Raw genomic sequence first — 16,355 nt, 5'->3', positions numbered from 1 at the left:
TGATAGTAGGCTAATATAACTAATACAGACACGTACATCATGCGTTGACTTCATTATATCACTTATAGAAGGCTTTTCATTTTTTGCGGCTCCAAACCGATTTTTTTTTTTTTTTTTTGGACCAAAATGGCTCTTTCAACATTTTGGGTTGCCGACCCCTGGTTGAAATGAACTGGGAATTATTGTTATGGTGGCGTTTGCCGGGGGCCTTTGATCAGTTCTCCAACGTATTTTGTTTGCAGGCAAGTACTGCGGCTACACCAAACCTTTGCCTATGGTGTCGCTAACAAACCGCCTGACCGTCTACTTTGACACCAACGACAGGAAAACAGACCAGGGGTTCAAGGCTCGTTACGAGGCCGTGTCTCCGGAGCGTGCATCGGGTAAGTCCGCGCAAAAAAAAACCCTCGCTGTATACGCTTGACCTAGAAACTGGAGCGTTGCTAGCTGAAGTCAGCAGGTGGGGACACGGGGAGGTGGCGTGTGTGGGTGTGTGTATGTGTGTTTGTATCCCTGGAAGTCAAGTGCCCTCCATCCCTGTTGCCAGAAATAGCCGGAGCTGGTGGCACTCTCCAAGGTGACCAGGGGGATCTGATGACCCCCGGCTTTCCGGAGCAGAACTACCCGAATGGAGCTCTGTACCAGGTACGAAGATAATAATAATAATAATAATATAATAATATATTTTATTACTAAAAAGCACTTTACATTGAGTAAAAAACCTCAAAGTGCTACAGTGTATTTAAATTTAAAAAAAATAAAATAAAATAAAAAAAAAATATATATATATATATAAAATATAATAAAAACATATTAAAAAATAAATAAAAATAATATCTAGAACAGCCAAATAGCTAAAACTAGTATGCATATATCTAAGAAAAAAAAGGCTTTTTTAAAAAGAAGGGTTTTTAAGCCTTTTTTAAAAGCATCCACAGTCTGTGGTGCCCTCAGGTGGTCAGGGAGAGCATTCCACAGACTGGGAGCGGCGTAGCTTTGTTGGAGGAGGTTAGCCTGTCCGGAGCGGAGGTGTCGTGTGGAGGATTTGGGGGTGAGTAGTTCTTTGATGTAGAGGGGGGCATTTCCATGGATATAGATATACGTTATTTCCATGGTCTCGTTTATCATGTAGCTCCAAATAAACATAGGGCCTGATATACTAAAGGCTGGCGTGCACTGAAACACGTGCAAACTTGATAGCACACGCAAAACTGATCTGCTAAAAGAGAATATGACGTGCAATCCATTTTGCGTCTCTGTCTTTATTAATATGCAAAACAAATGTTGATCGTCAGAAGGAACTGAAAATGCTTGAATGTCCAGGGTGAGTGGAGGGTGTGGATGGTGGAACGTTTCTAATCGGATGAGAATTGTGGGATGTGCAGTAGATTGTATAATGCCCATTCATTGTCGATGGGGGGAAAATTCCAGGAAAACCGGGTATTTTGGAAAAGGGAAAACAGGTTTTTGTTCGATATATTGGAAGAGTAGTGTTAGTGGATGGTTGAAAGGTTGGAATTTAGTTTTAAAATAATGCAACATTTTCAGAATATAGGGCATTGTGGAACATCCATTCATTTAAATGGGAATTTCCTGGAAATTTGGGAATTTCTGGAAAAACAGGAATTTTTGAAAATATTGATACTAGCACAATTTTTCTACATGATATGAATGGGTTGGTGTTGGAGCTTTTGGAATTGAAAATGGGGATTTCGGAATTCCTGGAATTTCGGGAAAGCGAGAATTTGTAACAAAAAAAAAAATAGAGCTATGAGGAATGTTTTGAAGGTAGAAAAACTGTTGGAAAATGTAGATTGTGAAAACTTTCCCGGAAGAAGTGAAAATAGGGCTTTGGAAAACTGAGAATTCCTGGAATTTTTTTTTTAACTTGGAAAATTATAGTTTGATTGTCCAAGGTGAGTGGAGGGTGTGGCTGGTGGAACGGTTATAATCGGATGAGAATTGTGGGATATGCAGTAGATTGTATAATGTCCATTCATTGTCAATGGGGGGAAAATTCCAGGAAATGCCAGGAAAACCAGAGTTTTTTGGAAAGGGAAAACATGTTTTTGTTCGATATATTGGAAGAGTAGTGTTAGTGGATGGTTGAAAGGTCGGAATTTAGTTTTTTGAGAATATAGGGCATTGTGGAACATCCATTCATTTAAATGGGAATTTCCTGGAAATTTGTGAATTTCTGGAAAAACAGGAATTTTTGAAAATATTGATACTAGCACAATTTTCCTACATGATATGAATGGGTTGGTGTTGGAGCTTTTGGAATTGAAAATGGGGATTTCGGAATTCCTGGAATTTCGGGAAAGCCAAAAAAAAATAGAAGCGTTTGTTGTCCCAACTATGAGGAATGTTTTGAAGGTAGAAAAAGTGTTGAAAAATCTAGACTGTGAAAACTTTCCCTGAAGAAGTGAAAATAGGGCTTTGGAAAACTGAGAATTCCTGGAATTTTTTTTTTTAATTTGGAAAATGAGAGTTGAGTGGAGTGTGTGGATGGTGGAACGGTTCTAATCGGATAAGAATTGTGGGTTGTGCCGTAGTTTGTATAATGCCTATTCATTGTCAAGGGGGGGGGAATTCCAGGAAATGCCGGGAAAATTTTGGGAAAGGGTAAACATGTTTTGCGTTCAATATATTGGAAGAGAAGTGTTAATGGATGGTTGAAAGGTTGGAATCGGGTTTAAAAATGGCGCAACATTTTGAGAAGAGAGGGCATTGTTGAACATCCATTCATTTGAATGGGAATTTCCTGGAAATTGCGGAATTTCTCGAAAAACTGGAATTTCTGAAAATATTGATACTAGCACAATTGTCCTAAATGATATGAATTGGGTTGGTGTTGGAAATTTTGGAATTAAGAATGGGGATTTTGTAATTCCTGGAATATTTGGAAAACCGGGAATTTGTACAAAAATAAAAAAATAGAAGCGTTTGTTGTCCCAACTATGAGGAATGTTTTGAAGGTAGAAAAACTGTTGAAAAATCTAGACTGTAAAAACTTTCCCTGAAGAAGTAAAAATAGGGCTTTGGAAAACTGAGAATTCCTGGAATTTTTATTTTAATTTGGAAAATGAGAGTTTGATTATCCAAGTTGAGTGGAGGGTGTGGATGGTGGAACGGTTATAATCGGATAAGAATTGTGGGATATGCCGTAGTTTGTATAATGCCTATTCATTGTCAAGGGGGGTGGGGGGATTCCAGGAAATGATGGGAAAATTTTGGGAAAGGGAAAACCTGTTTTGCGTTCAATATATTGGAAGAGAAGTGTTAATGGATGGTTGAAAGGTTGGAATCGGGTTTAAAAATGGTGCAACATTTTGAGAAGAGAGGGCATTGTTGAACATCCATTCATTTGAATGGGAATTTCCTGGAAATTACGGAATTTCTGGAAAAACTGGAATTTTTGAAAATATTGATACTAGCACAATTGTCCTAAATGATATGAATTGGGTTGGTGTTGGAACTTTTGGAATTAATATTCCAAAAAAAATATTCCAGGAATTAATTCCTGGAATATTTGGAAAACCGGGAATTTGTACAAAAATTAAAAAAATAGAAGCGTTTGTTGTCCCAACTATGAGGAATGTTTTGAAGGTAGAAAAACTGTTGAAAAATCTAGACTGTGAAAACTTTCCCTGAAGAAGTGAAAATGGGGCTTTGGAAAACTGAGAATTCCTGGAATTTTTTTTTAGATATTTAATCTTACTTAGATTTCAGTTTTTGCAGTGTGGTACAAATGACCTCATGTTTTTGTGCATAAAGTGGAAAATAACCGTGCCAGAAGGCGAGAAGGTTCGACTGACGTTCACTTCATTCGACTTGTTGCCTGAAGTGTGTGGAGACTTCGTCCAGGTCTATGATGGCTCTACGTCGTTGGGTAACCATTTACCAACCAGACTATCTCAATAATTCAATATCTTTCAAAGGACTTCATGGGGCAAACTTCTTTTTAACCAGTTGTGTGGTGTGTGTGTCCATTGAAGGTAAATTCTGTGGTGGGGCCATGCCAAAGCCGGTGGAGTCCAGCAGCAACGCCATGATTGTGCGCTTCAAGTCCGACAGCACCGGCCGCTCCAGAGGGTTCACCGCCACATACACAAAGTCCAGCCTCCCTCCTATTGTGGTACCTACCACAATTAAACCCACAACCACATCCAAGCCCACCACCCAGACCCTACCGCCCACCACATCCGGTAAACCAACTTGAAGGATTTGATTGCAATGAAATCAACCAGAATAACAACAACCTCTACTATGGTTGTATGGTATACCGGTACTGGTATAGTATCGCGGTACTAATGAATCAATAACGATACTGTCAGGTTCAAACACTGATGACAATTTGGACTCAATTGAGGAGAGACGCCGTCGTCCTGTAACCTCTTACAGTGTCTTAGCACGCTCTGACGAACAAGTTTTACGTCTCCTCCTTTATTTGGGCACTCCCTGTTTACACAACATCTGCTTCCAAACAAGTCTGTTTACACAACCTCTGCTTCCAAAGGAATGGGGAGTATGTAAACGGTCATTGTTTTCAGTCACATTAACACAAGTCTGTGGAACGCTCTCCCTGACCACCTAAGGGCACCACAGACTGTGGATGCTTTTAAAAAAGGCTTAAAAACCCTTCTTTTAAAAAAGGCTTTTAAAAAAAAGATATATATGCATACTAGTTTTAGCTATTTGGCAGTTCTAGTTTTTATTTTTATTTATTTTTTATTATCTTTTTATTTTTATTTTTTTTAATACACTGCAGCACTTTGAGGTTGTTTACTCAATGTAAAGTGCTTTTTACAAATGAAATCTAGTATTATTAATAAAATTTGGACTCAATTGAGGAGAGACGCCGTCGTCCTGTAACCTCTTACAGTGTCTTAGCACGCTCTGACGAACAAGGTTTACGTCTCCTCCTTTATTTGGACACTCCCTGTTTACACAACATCTGCTTCCAAAGGAATGGGGAGTATGTAAACGGTCATTGTTTTCAGTCACATTAACACAAGTCTGTGGAACGCTCTCCCTGACCACCTGAGGGCACCACAGACTGTGGATGCTTTTAAAAAAGGCTTAAAAACCCTTCTTTTTAAAAAAGCCTTTTTTTTTAAATTTAGATATATGCATACTAGTTTGAGCTATTTGGCAGTTCTAATTTTTATTTGTATTTATTTTTTATTATATTTCTATTTTTTTTAATACACTGTAGCACTTTGAGGTTGTTTACTCAATTTAAAGTGCTTTTTTACAAATAAAATCTATTATTATTAATAAAATTTGGACTCAATTGAGAAGAGACGCCGTCGTCCTGTAACCTCTTACAGTGTCTTAACACGCTCTGACGAACAAGTTTTACGTCTCCTCCTTTATTTGGGCACTCCCTGTTTACACAACATCTGCTTCCAAAGGAATGGGGAGTATGTAAACGGTCATTGTTTTCTGTCACATTAACACAAGTCTGTGGAACACTCTCCCTGACCACCTGAGGGCACCACAGACTGTGGATGCTTTTAAAAAAGGCTTAAAAACCCTTCTTTTTAAAAAAGCCTTTTTTTTTTTTTTTAGATGTATGCATACTAGTTTTAGCTATTTGGCAGTCCTAGTTTTTACTTGTATTTATTTTTTATTATCTTTTTATTTTTTATTTTTTTAATACACTGTAGCACTTTGAGGTTGTTTACTCAATGTAAAGTGCTTTTTACAAATAAAATCTATTATTATTAAAATCCAGTATAAAAACAGCAGTACTGTTTTTCCATTTACAGTAATATACACTACATTTTGAGGTGAAATTATTGCAATTTACCATGTTTTTTTTACATTTTACTTTAAAAAAAAAAAATCTACTAATAAAATGCATTAAGAAAATGGTGTAATAATATTATTCACTGTTAGACGCCAAACATAACTCCCATGTGGCCCTCAGTGAAAACCACCTTGACACCTCTGCTGTGCATAAATACCACAAAACACACTTTGTTTTTAATCCCACCTCTATTTCTTACCACGCAGACTCGGGCGGCACGATCACGCTCACTGGTCGTAAGGGAGTGTTCCAGTCTGAGGGCTTTCCCAACCCTTACCCCGCTTATCAGAACATCTCCTGGAGGATAACCGTGCCCAAGGGGTTCCTGGTGAAGCTGCAGATCACCGACATGGCCATCACTGGGGAAACGGGACAATGCAAGGAGGACAAACTAATCGTCTCGGACGCTTACGATACTTTAGGTGAGTCTCTTTGATTGGCATACGCTCTGGATGCAGGATTATTACCCGGTTAGTTACTTGGTTCGGTAATTAGCAACATAACTCATCACCAAACTTTTCGGAAAGGTCCGAAACATGTTGTCAGGTTCAAACACTGATGACATTTATTAAACAAGACAAGAGGCAAAGAATTAAACAGAGACAGGATTCAATTTGGACTCAATTGAGGAGACACGCCTGGACACACTTGTAGTCTTGTACAGTCTCCAAACACGCTCTGCCAAAAGATTGCATGCCTCCTTCTTTTATTTTGGACCCTTCCCCGACCACATGGCCACGGCTGTTCCCAAAGGACAAAGGTCGCAAAAAGTTCACAGAAAAGGTCGTACACAATTCACAGAAAAGGTCAGTTCAAAAAGAGTTCGTAATATAGTTCAAAAAGAGGTCCATAAAATAGTTCAAAAAGAGTTCGTAATATAGTTCAAAAAGAGGTCCATAGAATAGTTCAAAAAGAGTTCGTAATATAGTTCAAAAAGAGGTCCATAGTATAGTTCAAAAAGAGTTCGTAATATAGTTAAAAAAGAGGTCCATAGTATAGTTCAAAAAGAGTTCGTAATATAGTTCAAAAAGAGGTCCATAGAATAGTTCAAAAAGAGTTCGTAATATAGTTCAAAAAGAGGTCCATAGTATAGTTCAAAAAGAGTTCGTAATATATTTCAAAAAGAGGTCCATAGTATAGTTCAAAAAGAGTTCGTAATATAGTTCAAAAAGAGGTCCATAAAATAGTTCAAAAAGAGTTCGTAATATAGTTCAAAAAGAGGTCCATAGTATAGTTCAAAAAGAGTTCGTAATATAGTTCAAAAAGAGGTCCATAAAATAGTTCAAAAAGAGTTCGTAATATAGTTCAAAAAGAGGTCCATAGAATAGTTCAAAAAGAGTTCGTAATATAGTTCAAAAAGAGTTCGTAATATAGTTAAAAAAGAGGTCCATAGTATAGTTCAAAAAGAGTTCGTAATATAGTTCAAAAAGAGGTCCATAGAATAGTTCAAAAAGAGTTCGTAATATAGTTCAAAAAGAGGTCCATAGTATAGTTCAAAAAGAGTTCGTAATATAGTTCAAAAAGAGGTCCATAGTATAGTTCAAAAAGAGTTCGTAATATAGTTCAAAAAGAGGTCCATAAAATAGTTCAAAAAGAGTTCGTCTGGAAATTGGGCAGATCCTGTCATCTCTCCCCCTTAAAGTGTACTTTTTCAAGCATTCTTCTTGGTAGATTTCAAAGACAGCTTTTGTCTTCTTACTTGACAGAACTCAATGTAACACAAAGTTTTTTGTGATCATTTAGAAACATTTATTCCAACACACGTCATCCGTGTGTTTGCGGCCCCGCCTCCACCCATATGTGACGATCGGTCACTTCCTTTCTGTTTGTCTCCTTGGTTTTTGTATTACTTCCGGTCAGTGCTCTTATTTTGTTAAATTTCCTGTTCCGCGGAGCACTGTTTTCCCTTCACCTGCCGTTGATTGGCAGCCGGTCCACACCTGCTGCCAATCAGCATATGTCTATTTATGTTTTCTCTCGAGCACTCTTCAGTGCTCGATGATAGACTTCTATGTTTGGAACAATTCTGCAAGACTGCTTTATTTTCTGTTTATGTTAATTAAAATCATCTTACCTGCACATCCTCCTCCTGGTTCTTGCATCTTGGGGACACACAAACTGCAGCCATGCGAGTTCCTCACAGTATCATCGAGCCAGAATGCTGTGTCCTCGCGAGAACCCCTGTCGGCGACGCACAGCCGACATTCTGGACCGCACAATTCATAGAGGACTTGAAAGCCAGGTTTGTGCGGTCCCAGCCCACAGCAGGCTCGGACCTTCTCCCTCCGCCTCGACCGCCGGTTCCGGCTCTCCGACCGGCGCGGCCACCGCCGCCTTCCCTCCTCCCGGCTAGGCCGCCGGCTCCGGCTCTCCGACCGGCGCGGCCACCGCCGCCTTCCCTCCTCCCGGCTAGGCCGCCGGCTCCGGCTCTCCGACCGGCGCGGCCACCGCCGCCTTCCCTCCTCCCGGCTAGGCCGCCGGCTCCGGCTCTCCGACCGGCGCGGCCACCGCCGCCATCTTCCCCGTCGCCTGCTGTGCGTCCTGTCCCGGCTCCACGGCAATCGCCTGTGCCGGCGCGTCGACCTCCGGTTCCCACACCGCGTCGCACGCCGGTCGCAGCCCCGCGTCTTACGCCGGTTGCGGCGCCACGACGACCAACACCGGCTGAGCGCCCAGCACCCGTTCCTGCTCCAAGGCAGCTTCCAGCAGCTGCACCACAGCTGCTATCCCTTCCAGCACCCGCTCGTCCTGCCAGTCCGGCGAAGGCTCCAGTGGAGCCTTCCATGATGTCCCTCCTGGCCTCCTGCTGGGACTCGGCGAGGGACGTGTCTTTTTCCCTCCTCCTGGCCCCCTACCGCCCGTCCCTGGTTTTCGCACCGGGGGACATCAACAACCCGGAACTCCTTCTCCCTGTGGTGGACGGCGTCTGGCATCCGCCTACTGGAGGGGGGGCTACTACCAGCAGCAGTGCAACCAAGCACACGCCGCTGTCATCCCCGCCATCGTCTCCTCCCACGGAGACATCATCGCCGCCACCTTCATCTTCCCAGGCGCGCCTTCCCACGGCGCAGACATCTTCCGCGTCACCGGCGGGACACTGCACGGTGCCGCCATCGAAGACTCCTCCCATGGCGCTGTCGTCATCGTCGCCGCCGGCTGTGCGACCTCCTCATCCGCCAAAGACGCGGCGGTGTTATGGACTTCCTCCGCGCTGTTTGCCGCGATCTGCAGAACCTGCGTGTGGACCTTTGCAGCTGTTGGTGCTCAGGTACCACGCGCTTCCGCCTCCTTGTCGGCCACTAATGTGGCCGTTCCGCGGTCGCCCACCTCGCCAGTGGCAGCGGCGTTCAACGCGTCGCCGCCACCTGACGCTCCCTCGCTGGCTGCGAGGACATTTGGCCTGGCGACCCTCCACCAACTCCTCCCTCCACCCTCCCGTAATTTTTGGACTTGTTACATTCTTGTTTCCAGGAAACATCTGGAATCTGTTCCTTGAGGGGGGGGTCCTGTGACGATCGGTCACTTCCTTTCTGTTTGTCTCCTTGGTTTTTGTATTACTTCCGGTCAGTGCTCTTATTTTGTTAAATTTCCTGTTCCGCGGAGCACTGTTTTCCCTTCACCTGCCGTTGATTGGCAGCCGGTCCACACCTGCTGCCAATCAGCATATGTCTATTTATGTTTTCTCTCGAGCACTCTTCAGTGCTCGATGATAGACTTCTATGTTTGGAACAATTCTGCAAGACTGCTTTATTTTCTGTTTATGTTAATTAAAATCATCTTACCTGCACATCCTCCTCCTGGTTCTTGCATCTTGGGGACACACAAACTGCAGCCATGCGAGTTCCTCACACCATAGACACAAATACAGTGGATGACTGACAAGAGGCTTCACTCCATTGATGTCATTCCGAAATGGGATTAGGAACAAGTGATTACATTATGAGGGTGATCCAGATCACTGTCTGGATTCGGGGCTATTTTTTTTACTATTGTGAGGTAGGGCCTGGCCGAGGTCTGCGTTACCCTACAGTCTCCACTGTCTTGCTGCCCTCAGTCTCCTTTTTGATCAAACAAAACCAAGTCCAATTGGGACTGTGCAGTAGAAAAGCACCATAAAAGTGGACTTTTTCTTTGTATTAGCCACAGCTCACTGGAAAAACATCTGCACAGCAGCTGTCCAGTTTCTTACTGCCCTCAGTCTCCTGTAAGATAATATTCAATCAATTTGAGTCGGTACTCTGTAGTAAAACGGCACAATTAGTAGACTTTTGCTTTGTATTATCCATCCCTCCATTGACAAAAAACATCTGCACAGCAGCTCTCTCTTTTCTCACTGCCCTCAGTCTCCTCTAGGATAAAATAACACCAATCGTGACTACAGTGCAGTAGAAAAGCACCATAAAAGTGGTCTTTTTCTTTGTATTATCCACAGCTCACTGGACAAACATCTGCACAGCAGCTGTCCAGTTTCTTACTGCCCTCAGTCTCCTGTAAGATAATATAAAATCAATTTGAGTCTGTACTCTGCAGTAAAATGGCAAAATTACTGGACTTTTGCTTTGTATTATCCATCCCTTCATTGACAAAAAACATCTGCACAGCAGCTCTCTCTTTTCTCACCGCCCTCAGTCTCCTCCAGGACAAAATAACACCAATCGTGACTACAGTGCAGTAGAAAAGCACTATTATTGGTCTTTTTCTTTGTATTATCATCAGCTCACTTGACAAACAACATCTGTCCAGTTTCTTACTGCCCTCAGTCTCCTGTAAGATAATATAAAATCAATTTAAGTCGGTACACTGCAGTAAAACGGCACAATTAGTGGACGTTTGCTTTGTATTATCCATACCTACAGTCCATTGACAAAAAACATCTGCACAGCAGCTCTCTCTTTTCTCACTGCCCTCAGTCTCCTCTAGGATAAAATAACACCAATCGTGTCTACAGTGCAGTAGAAAAGCACTATTATTGGACTTTTGCTTTGTATTATCGACACCTCACTTGGAAAACAACCTCTGTGCAGCAGCTGTCCAGTTTCTTACTGCCCTCAGTCTCCTGTAAGAAAATATAAAAATCAATTTGAGTCTGTACTCTGCAGTAAAACTGCACAGTTAGTGGACGTTTGCTTTGTATTATCCATCCCTCCATTGACAAAAAACATCTGCACAGCAACTCTCACTTTTCTTACTGCCCTCAGTCTCCTCCAGGATAAAATAACACCAATCGTGTCTACAGTGCAGTAGAATAGCACCATAAAAGTGGTCTTTTTCTTTGTATTATCCACAGCTCACTTGGAAAACAACATCTGTGCAGCAGCTGTCCAGTTTCTTACTGCCCTCAGTCTCCTGTAAGATAATATTAAATCAATTTGAGTCGGTAATCTGCAGTAAAACGGCACAATTAGTGGACTTTTGCTTTGTATTATCCATCCATCCTATGACAAAAAACATCTGCACAGCAGCTCTCTCTTTTCTCACTGCCCTCAGTCTCCTCCAGGATAAAATAACACCAATCGTGTCTACAGTGCAGTAGAATAGCACCATTAGTGGACTTTTTCTTTGTATTATCCACAGCTCACTTGACAAACAACATCTGCATAGCAGCTGTCCAGTTTCTTACTGCCCTCAGTCTCCTGTAAGATAATATAAAATCAATTTGAGTCTGTACTCTGTAGTAAAACTGTACAATTAGTGGACTTTTGCTTTGTATCATCCATACCTCCTTTGACAAAAAACATCTGCACAGCAGCTCTCTCTTTTCTCACTGCCCTCAGTCTCCTCTAGGATAAAATAACACCAATCGTGACTACAGTGCAGTAGAAAAGCACCATTAGTGGACTTTTTCTTTGTATTATCGACACCTCACTTGGAAAACAACCTCTGTGCAGCAGCTGTCAAGTTTTTTACTGCCCTCAGTGTCCTGTAAGATAATATTAAATCAATTTGAGTCGGTACTCTGTAGTAAAACGGCACAATTAGTGGACTTTTGCTTTGTATTATCGACACCTCACTTGTAAAACAACCTCTGTGCAGCAGCTGTCCAGTTTCTTACTGCCCTCAGTGTCCTGTAAGATAATATAAATCAATCAATCAATGTTTATTTATATAGCCCTAAATCACAAGTGTCTCAAAGGGCTGTTAAATCAATTTGAGTCGGTACTCTGTAGTAAAACGGCACAATTAGTGGACTTTTGCTTTGTATTATCCATACCTCCATTGACAAAAAACATCTGCACAGCAGCTCTCTCTTTTCTCACTGCCCTCAGTCTCCTCCAGGATAAAATAACACCAATCATGACTACAGTGCAGTAGAAAAGCACCATTAGTGGACTTTTTCTTTGTATTATCGACACCTCACTTGGAAAACAACCTCTGTGCAGCAGCTGTCCAGTTTCTTACTGCCCTCAGTCTCCTGTAAGATAATATAAAATCAATTTAAGTCCGTACCCTGCAGTAAAACGGCACCATTAGTGGACTTTTGCTTTGTATCAAAAAAACCTCTGCACAGCAGCTCTCTCTTTTCTCACTGCCCTCAGTCTCCCCCAGGATAAAATAACACCAATTTGAGTCTGTTGTGCAGTAGAATAGCATCATTAATGGACTTTGTCTTTGTATTATCAACACCTCACTTGACAAACAAACCTCTGCACAGCATCTGTCCACTTTCTTACTGTCCTCAGTCTCCTCTAGGGTAAAATGATACCAATTTGAGTGTATACTGTGCAGTAGAAAAGCACCATTAAGTGGACAATTGCTTTGCATTATCCACACCTCACTCCACAAACAAACCTCTGCACAGCAGCTGTCCAGTTTCTCACTGCCCTCAGTCTCCTATTGGAAAACATCAAATCAATTTGCGTAGGTACTTTGCAGTAAAAAAAAAGCACCAATAGTGGACTTTTGCTTTGCGTTCTCCACACCTCACTCCACAAACAACCTTTGCACAGCAGCTCTCCAGTTTCTTACTGCCCTCGTTCTCCTTTCGGATAAGATACAACCAAATTGAGTCTTTACTCTGCAGTAAAAAGCCCCTATAGTGAATGTTGCTGTTATTATCCACACCTGACTCGACAAACAACCTCTGCACTGCAGCGCCACAGTAAAACACGAGATTAGGATCTCCTTTGCAAACTATAAATTAGCGCCTCTCCTTATTATTCACTTCAGCGACTTTAGGAGGGGAGAAAGCTGATACAGCTTTATCTTCAGCTGAGGTTTCAAGGACTGATAAAGTGCATCGGTGCAAGCACACACTGTGAAAACGTGCTGGGTGTTGATTATCATGATAAGTGTGTGTGCCTACGTGTTAAAACTTGTTTAAGGAGACAAAAACGATCATTTTTTACCTTTACGTGTTATTATACACTCGCCAGAGTCTTTATTAAGTACACCACACAGTTCAATGCCAAAGCTGTATCAAACATTTGTCTTTTACAAAGCCAGGTTTCTATTAGCCAGGTTATATTGTAGTTCTCATTAAATATCCAAAATATTAGGAACAGGTGCAATGCCACCACAAACCAAAATAATTGAATTATTAATTATTATTATTTGAATTATCATTTGAATTCATTATTTAATTTAAATGTTTAAATGTTTTTCACAATATGAACTTATTTATTTTTGTTCATTTATTTTTTCTTATTTATTATTTATTGTAGCAGTTATTTTGCAAACATGTATACATGCAATATGTGTGTATGTATATATATATATATGTATATGTGTATATATGTATGTATATGTATATATGTATATATATATAATGTATATATATATATGTATGTATGTATGTATGTATGTATGTATGTATGTATGTATGTATGTATGTATATATATATGTGTGTGTTTGTGTGTGTGTGTGTGTGTATATATATATATACATATGTATATATATATGTGTATATGTATATATATACCGGTATATATATATATGTGTATATGTATATATGTATATATATATATATATATATATATATATATATATATATATATATATATATATATATATATATATATATATATATATATATATATATATATATGTATATATATATATATATATGTATGTATATATATATATATATATATATATATATATATATATATATATATATATATATATATATATATATATATATATATATATATATATATATATATATATATATATATATATGTATATACATACATATATATATATATATATATATATATATGTATATATATATATATATATATATATATGTATATATATACACTACCGTTCAAAAGTTTGGGGTCACCCAAACAATTTAGTGGAATAGCCTTCATTTCTAAGAACAAGAATAGACTGTCGAGTTTCAGATGAAAGTTCTCTTTTTCTAGCCATTTTGAGCGTTTAATTGACCCCACAAATGTGATGCTCCAGAAACTCAATCTGCTCCAAGGAAGGTCAGTTTTGTAGCTTCTGTAACGAGCTAAAGTGTTTTCAGATGTGTGAACATGATTGCACAAGGGTTTTCTAATCATCAATTAGCCTTCTGAGCCAATGAGCAAACACATTGTACCATTAGAACACTGGAGTGATAGTTGCTGGAAATGGGCCTCTATACACCTATGTAGATATTGCCCCAAAAAGCAGACATTTGCAGCTAGAATAGTCATTTACCACATTAGCAATGTATAGAGTGTATTTCTTTCAAGTTAAGACTAGTTTAAAGTTATCTTCATTGAAAAGTACAGTGCTTTTCCTTCAAAAATAAGGACATTTCAATGTGACCCCAAACTTTTGAACGGTAGTGTATATATATATATATATATATATATATATATATATATATATATATATATATATATATATATATATATATATATATACATATACAGTATTTACATATATAATGTGTGTGTATATACAGTACAGGCCAAAGGTTTGGACACACCTTCTCATTCAATGCATTTTCTTTATTTTCATGACTATTTACATTGTAGATTGTCACATCAAAACTATGAATGAACACATGTTGGAGTTATGTACTTAACAGAAAAAGGTGAAATAACTGAAAACATGTTTAATATTCTAGTTTCTTCAAAATAGCCACCCTTTGCTCTGATTACTGCTTTGCACACTCTTGGCATTCTCTCCATGAGCTTCAAGAGGTAGTCACCTGAAATGGTTTTCGCTTCAGAGGTGTCATAGTTTTGATGCCTTCAGTGACAATCTACCATGTAAATAGTCATGAAAATAAAGAAATTGCATTGAAATGAGAAGGTGTGTATATATATAAATACATATCCATCCATCCATTTTGTACTGCTTGTCCTTCTTGAGTTTGTTAGGTTTTTTTTTGTTATTTTTTAAGCCTACAGTAGGCATAAAAATGGCTAAATAAACTACAAATATATTTGTCACTAAATGAGACCAATCTAATTAAAATGTGTTGTTCAGTATCGTGGCCACTGATTTGCTCAGCCTTAGGTAATTGTTATATTAGATTAAACAAGTGTAAAGGTGACTCTGTGGGGGTTATTTTATGTATATAGTGTATATTTTATCATGTTAAAAACAGATTCATAATGCTGTCAACAGGCGTTTCATGCTCTAAGAATGAAAATATCCAATTTATAATGAATAATTCCCACTTTGCACAGATTAATTTATCAGCGCAATTGACAGCAATAAACAAGGGTGTATTTTAGGATAATAAAAAAAGTTATTTGGTGAATTTAATTTGTAAAATAATTAAAAAAAAAATGTGTACGGGTCGATTGTTTTTTTTAACGTTTTATACATTAGTATCATTTTCTCTTCACTGAACGGGACAAGCGGTAGAAAATGGATGGGTGGTTGATTGGCTGGGAAAAAATCCAATGCTTCCGCTGCCATGACTGTAGTGATGCTTTTCAACTTTCAGGTTCCTTAAAAACGGCTAAGATCTCTGTAACCATTCAACAAAACTGAACAATGTCATCAAACACAACGTAACAATAATTGTGTCTTTTGGATGCATTTCCTTTATGCAAATATGTTTTATTGAATTTTACAGTTCAAATCCCATTTGACATTCATGCAGACGCTTCATACATGCACACATCCACTCATACACACTCAGTTGAATCAAGAGAGGTGCACTCGGGCTTTAACAACTCAAGGTTTACAGTATAGACATTATTAGAAAAAGATATTGTATACATCCATCCATCCTGCACTGGCTCAAGATCAGCAGACGATCCAGACCATAGCAAGATGGATGAATATTCCTCGGCATCAAGGATCCTCTGGAAGTGATCACTAGATCACCTCTCCACCGTTCACACTTTTTAAAAAAACGAAGAAGAAAGTCACATTTTCGTGGTTTGATCAGATGCAAAAAAAAAAACAAAAAAAATGATAAAAATAAATAAAGTCACAAAAAAAAAGAAGGTAAACCGTGACGAAACCTTATCAAAAGTGACACAAAAAAGCAATAGTAGTGTGGGAACAATACCAAAACAAAAATAATAATAAAAAAGGAATAAAATCACAAAAAAGATACGACAAGTTAGGATTCAATTTATG

General features: G+C 39.3%; 1 protein-coding gene across 1 annotated transcript in view; it reads left to right on the top strand.

Moving 5' to 3' along the window:
• Window positions 1-16,355, top strand: part of zgc:154142 (uncharacterized protein LOC555481 homolog) — a 76,299-nt gene that overhangs the window by 11,020 nt on the left and 48,924 nt on the right. The window contains exons 4-8 of the mRNA XM_062032635.1: window positions 243-383; window positions 548-645; window positions 3,778-3,892; window positions 3,999-4,208; window positions 6,022-6,237. Coding sequence (XP_061888619.1) covers window positions 243-383; window positions 548-645; window positions 3,778-3,892; window positions 3,999-4,208; window positions 6,022-6,237 — 780 coding nt within the window. The remainder of the gene's footprint in view (window positions 1-242; window positions 384-547; window positions 646-3,777; window positions 3,893-3,998; window positions 4,209-6,021; window positions 6,238-16,355) is intronic.

This window comes from Entelurus aequoreus, linkage group LG22 (genome assembly GCF_033978785.1).
Source record: "Entelurus aequoreus isolate RoL-2023_Sb linkage group LG22, RoL_Eaeq_v1.1, whole genome shotgun sequence".
In the NCBI taxonomy this organism is placed as follows: Eukaryota; Metazoa; Chordata; class Actinopteri; order Syngnathiformes; family Syngnathidae; genus Entelurus; species Entelurus aequoreus.
The sequence above is the reverse complement of the archived record's forward strand: the minus strand, read 5'-3'. Positions and strand labels throughout refer to the sequence as shown.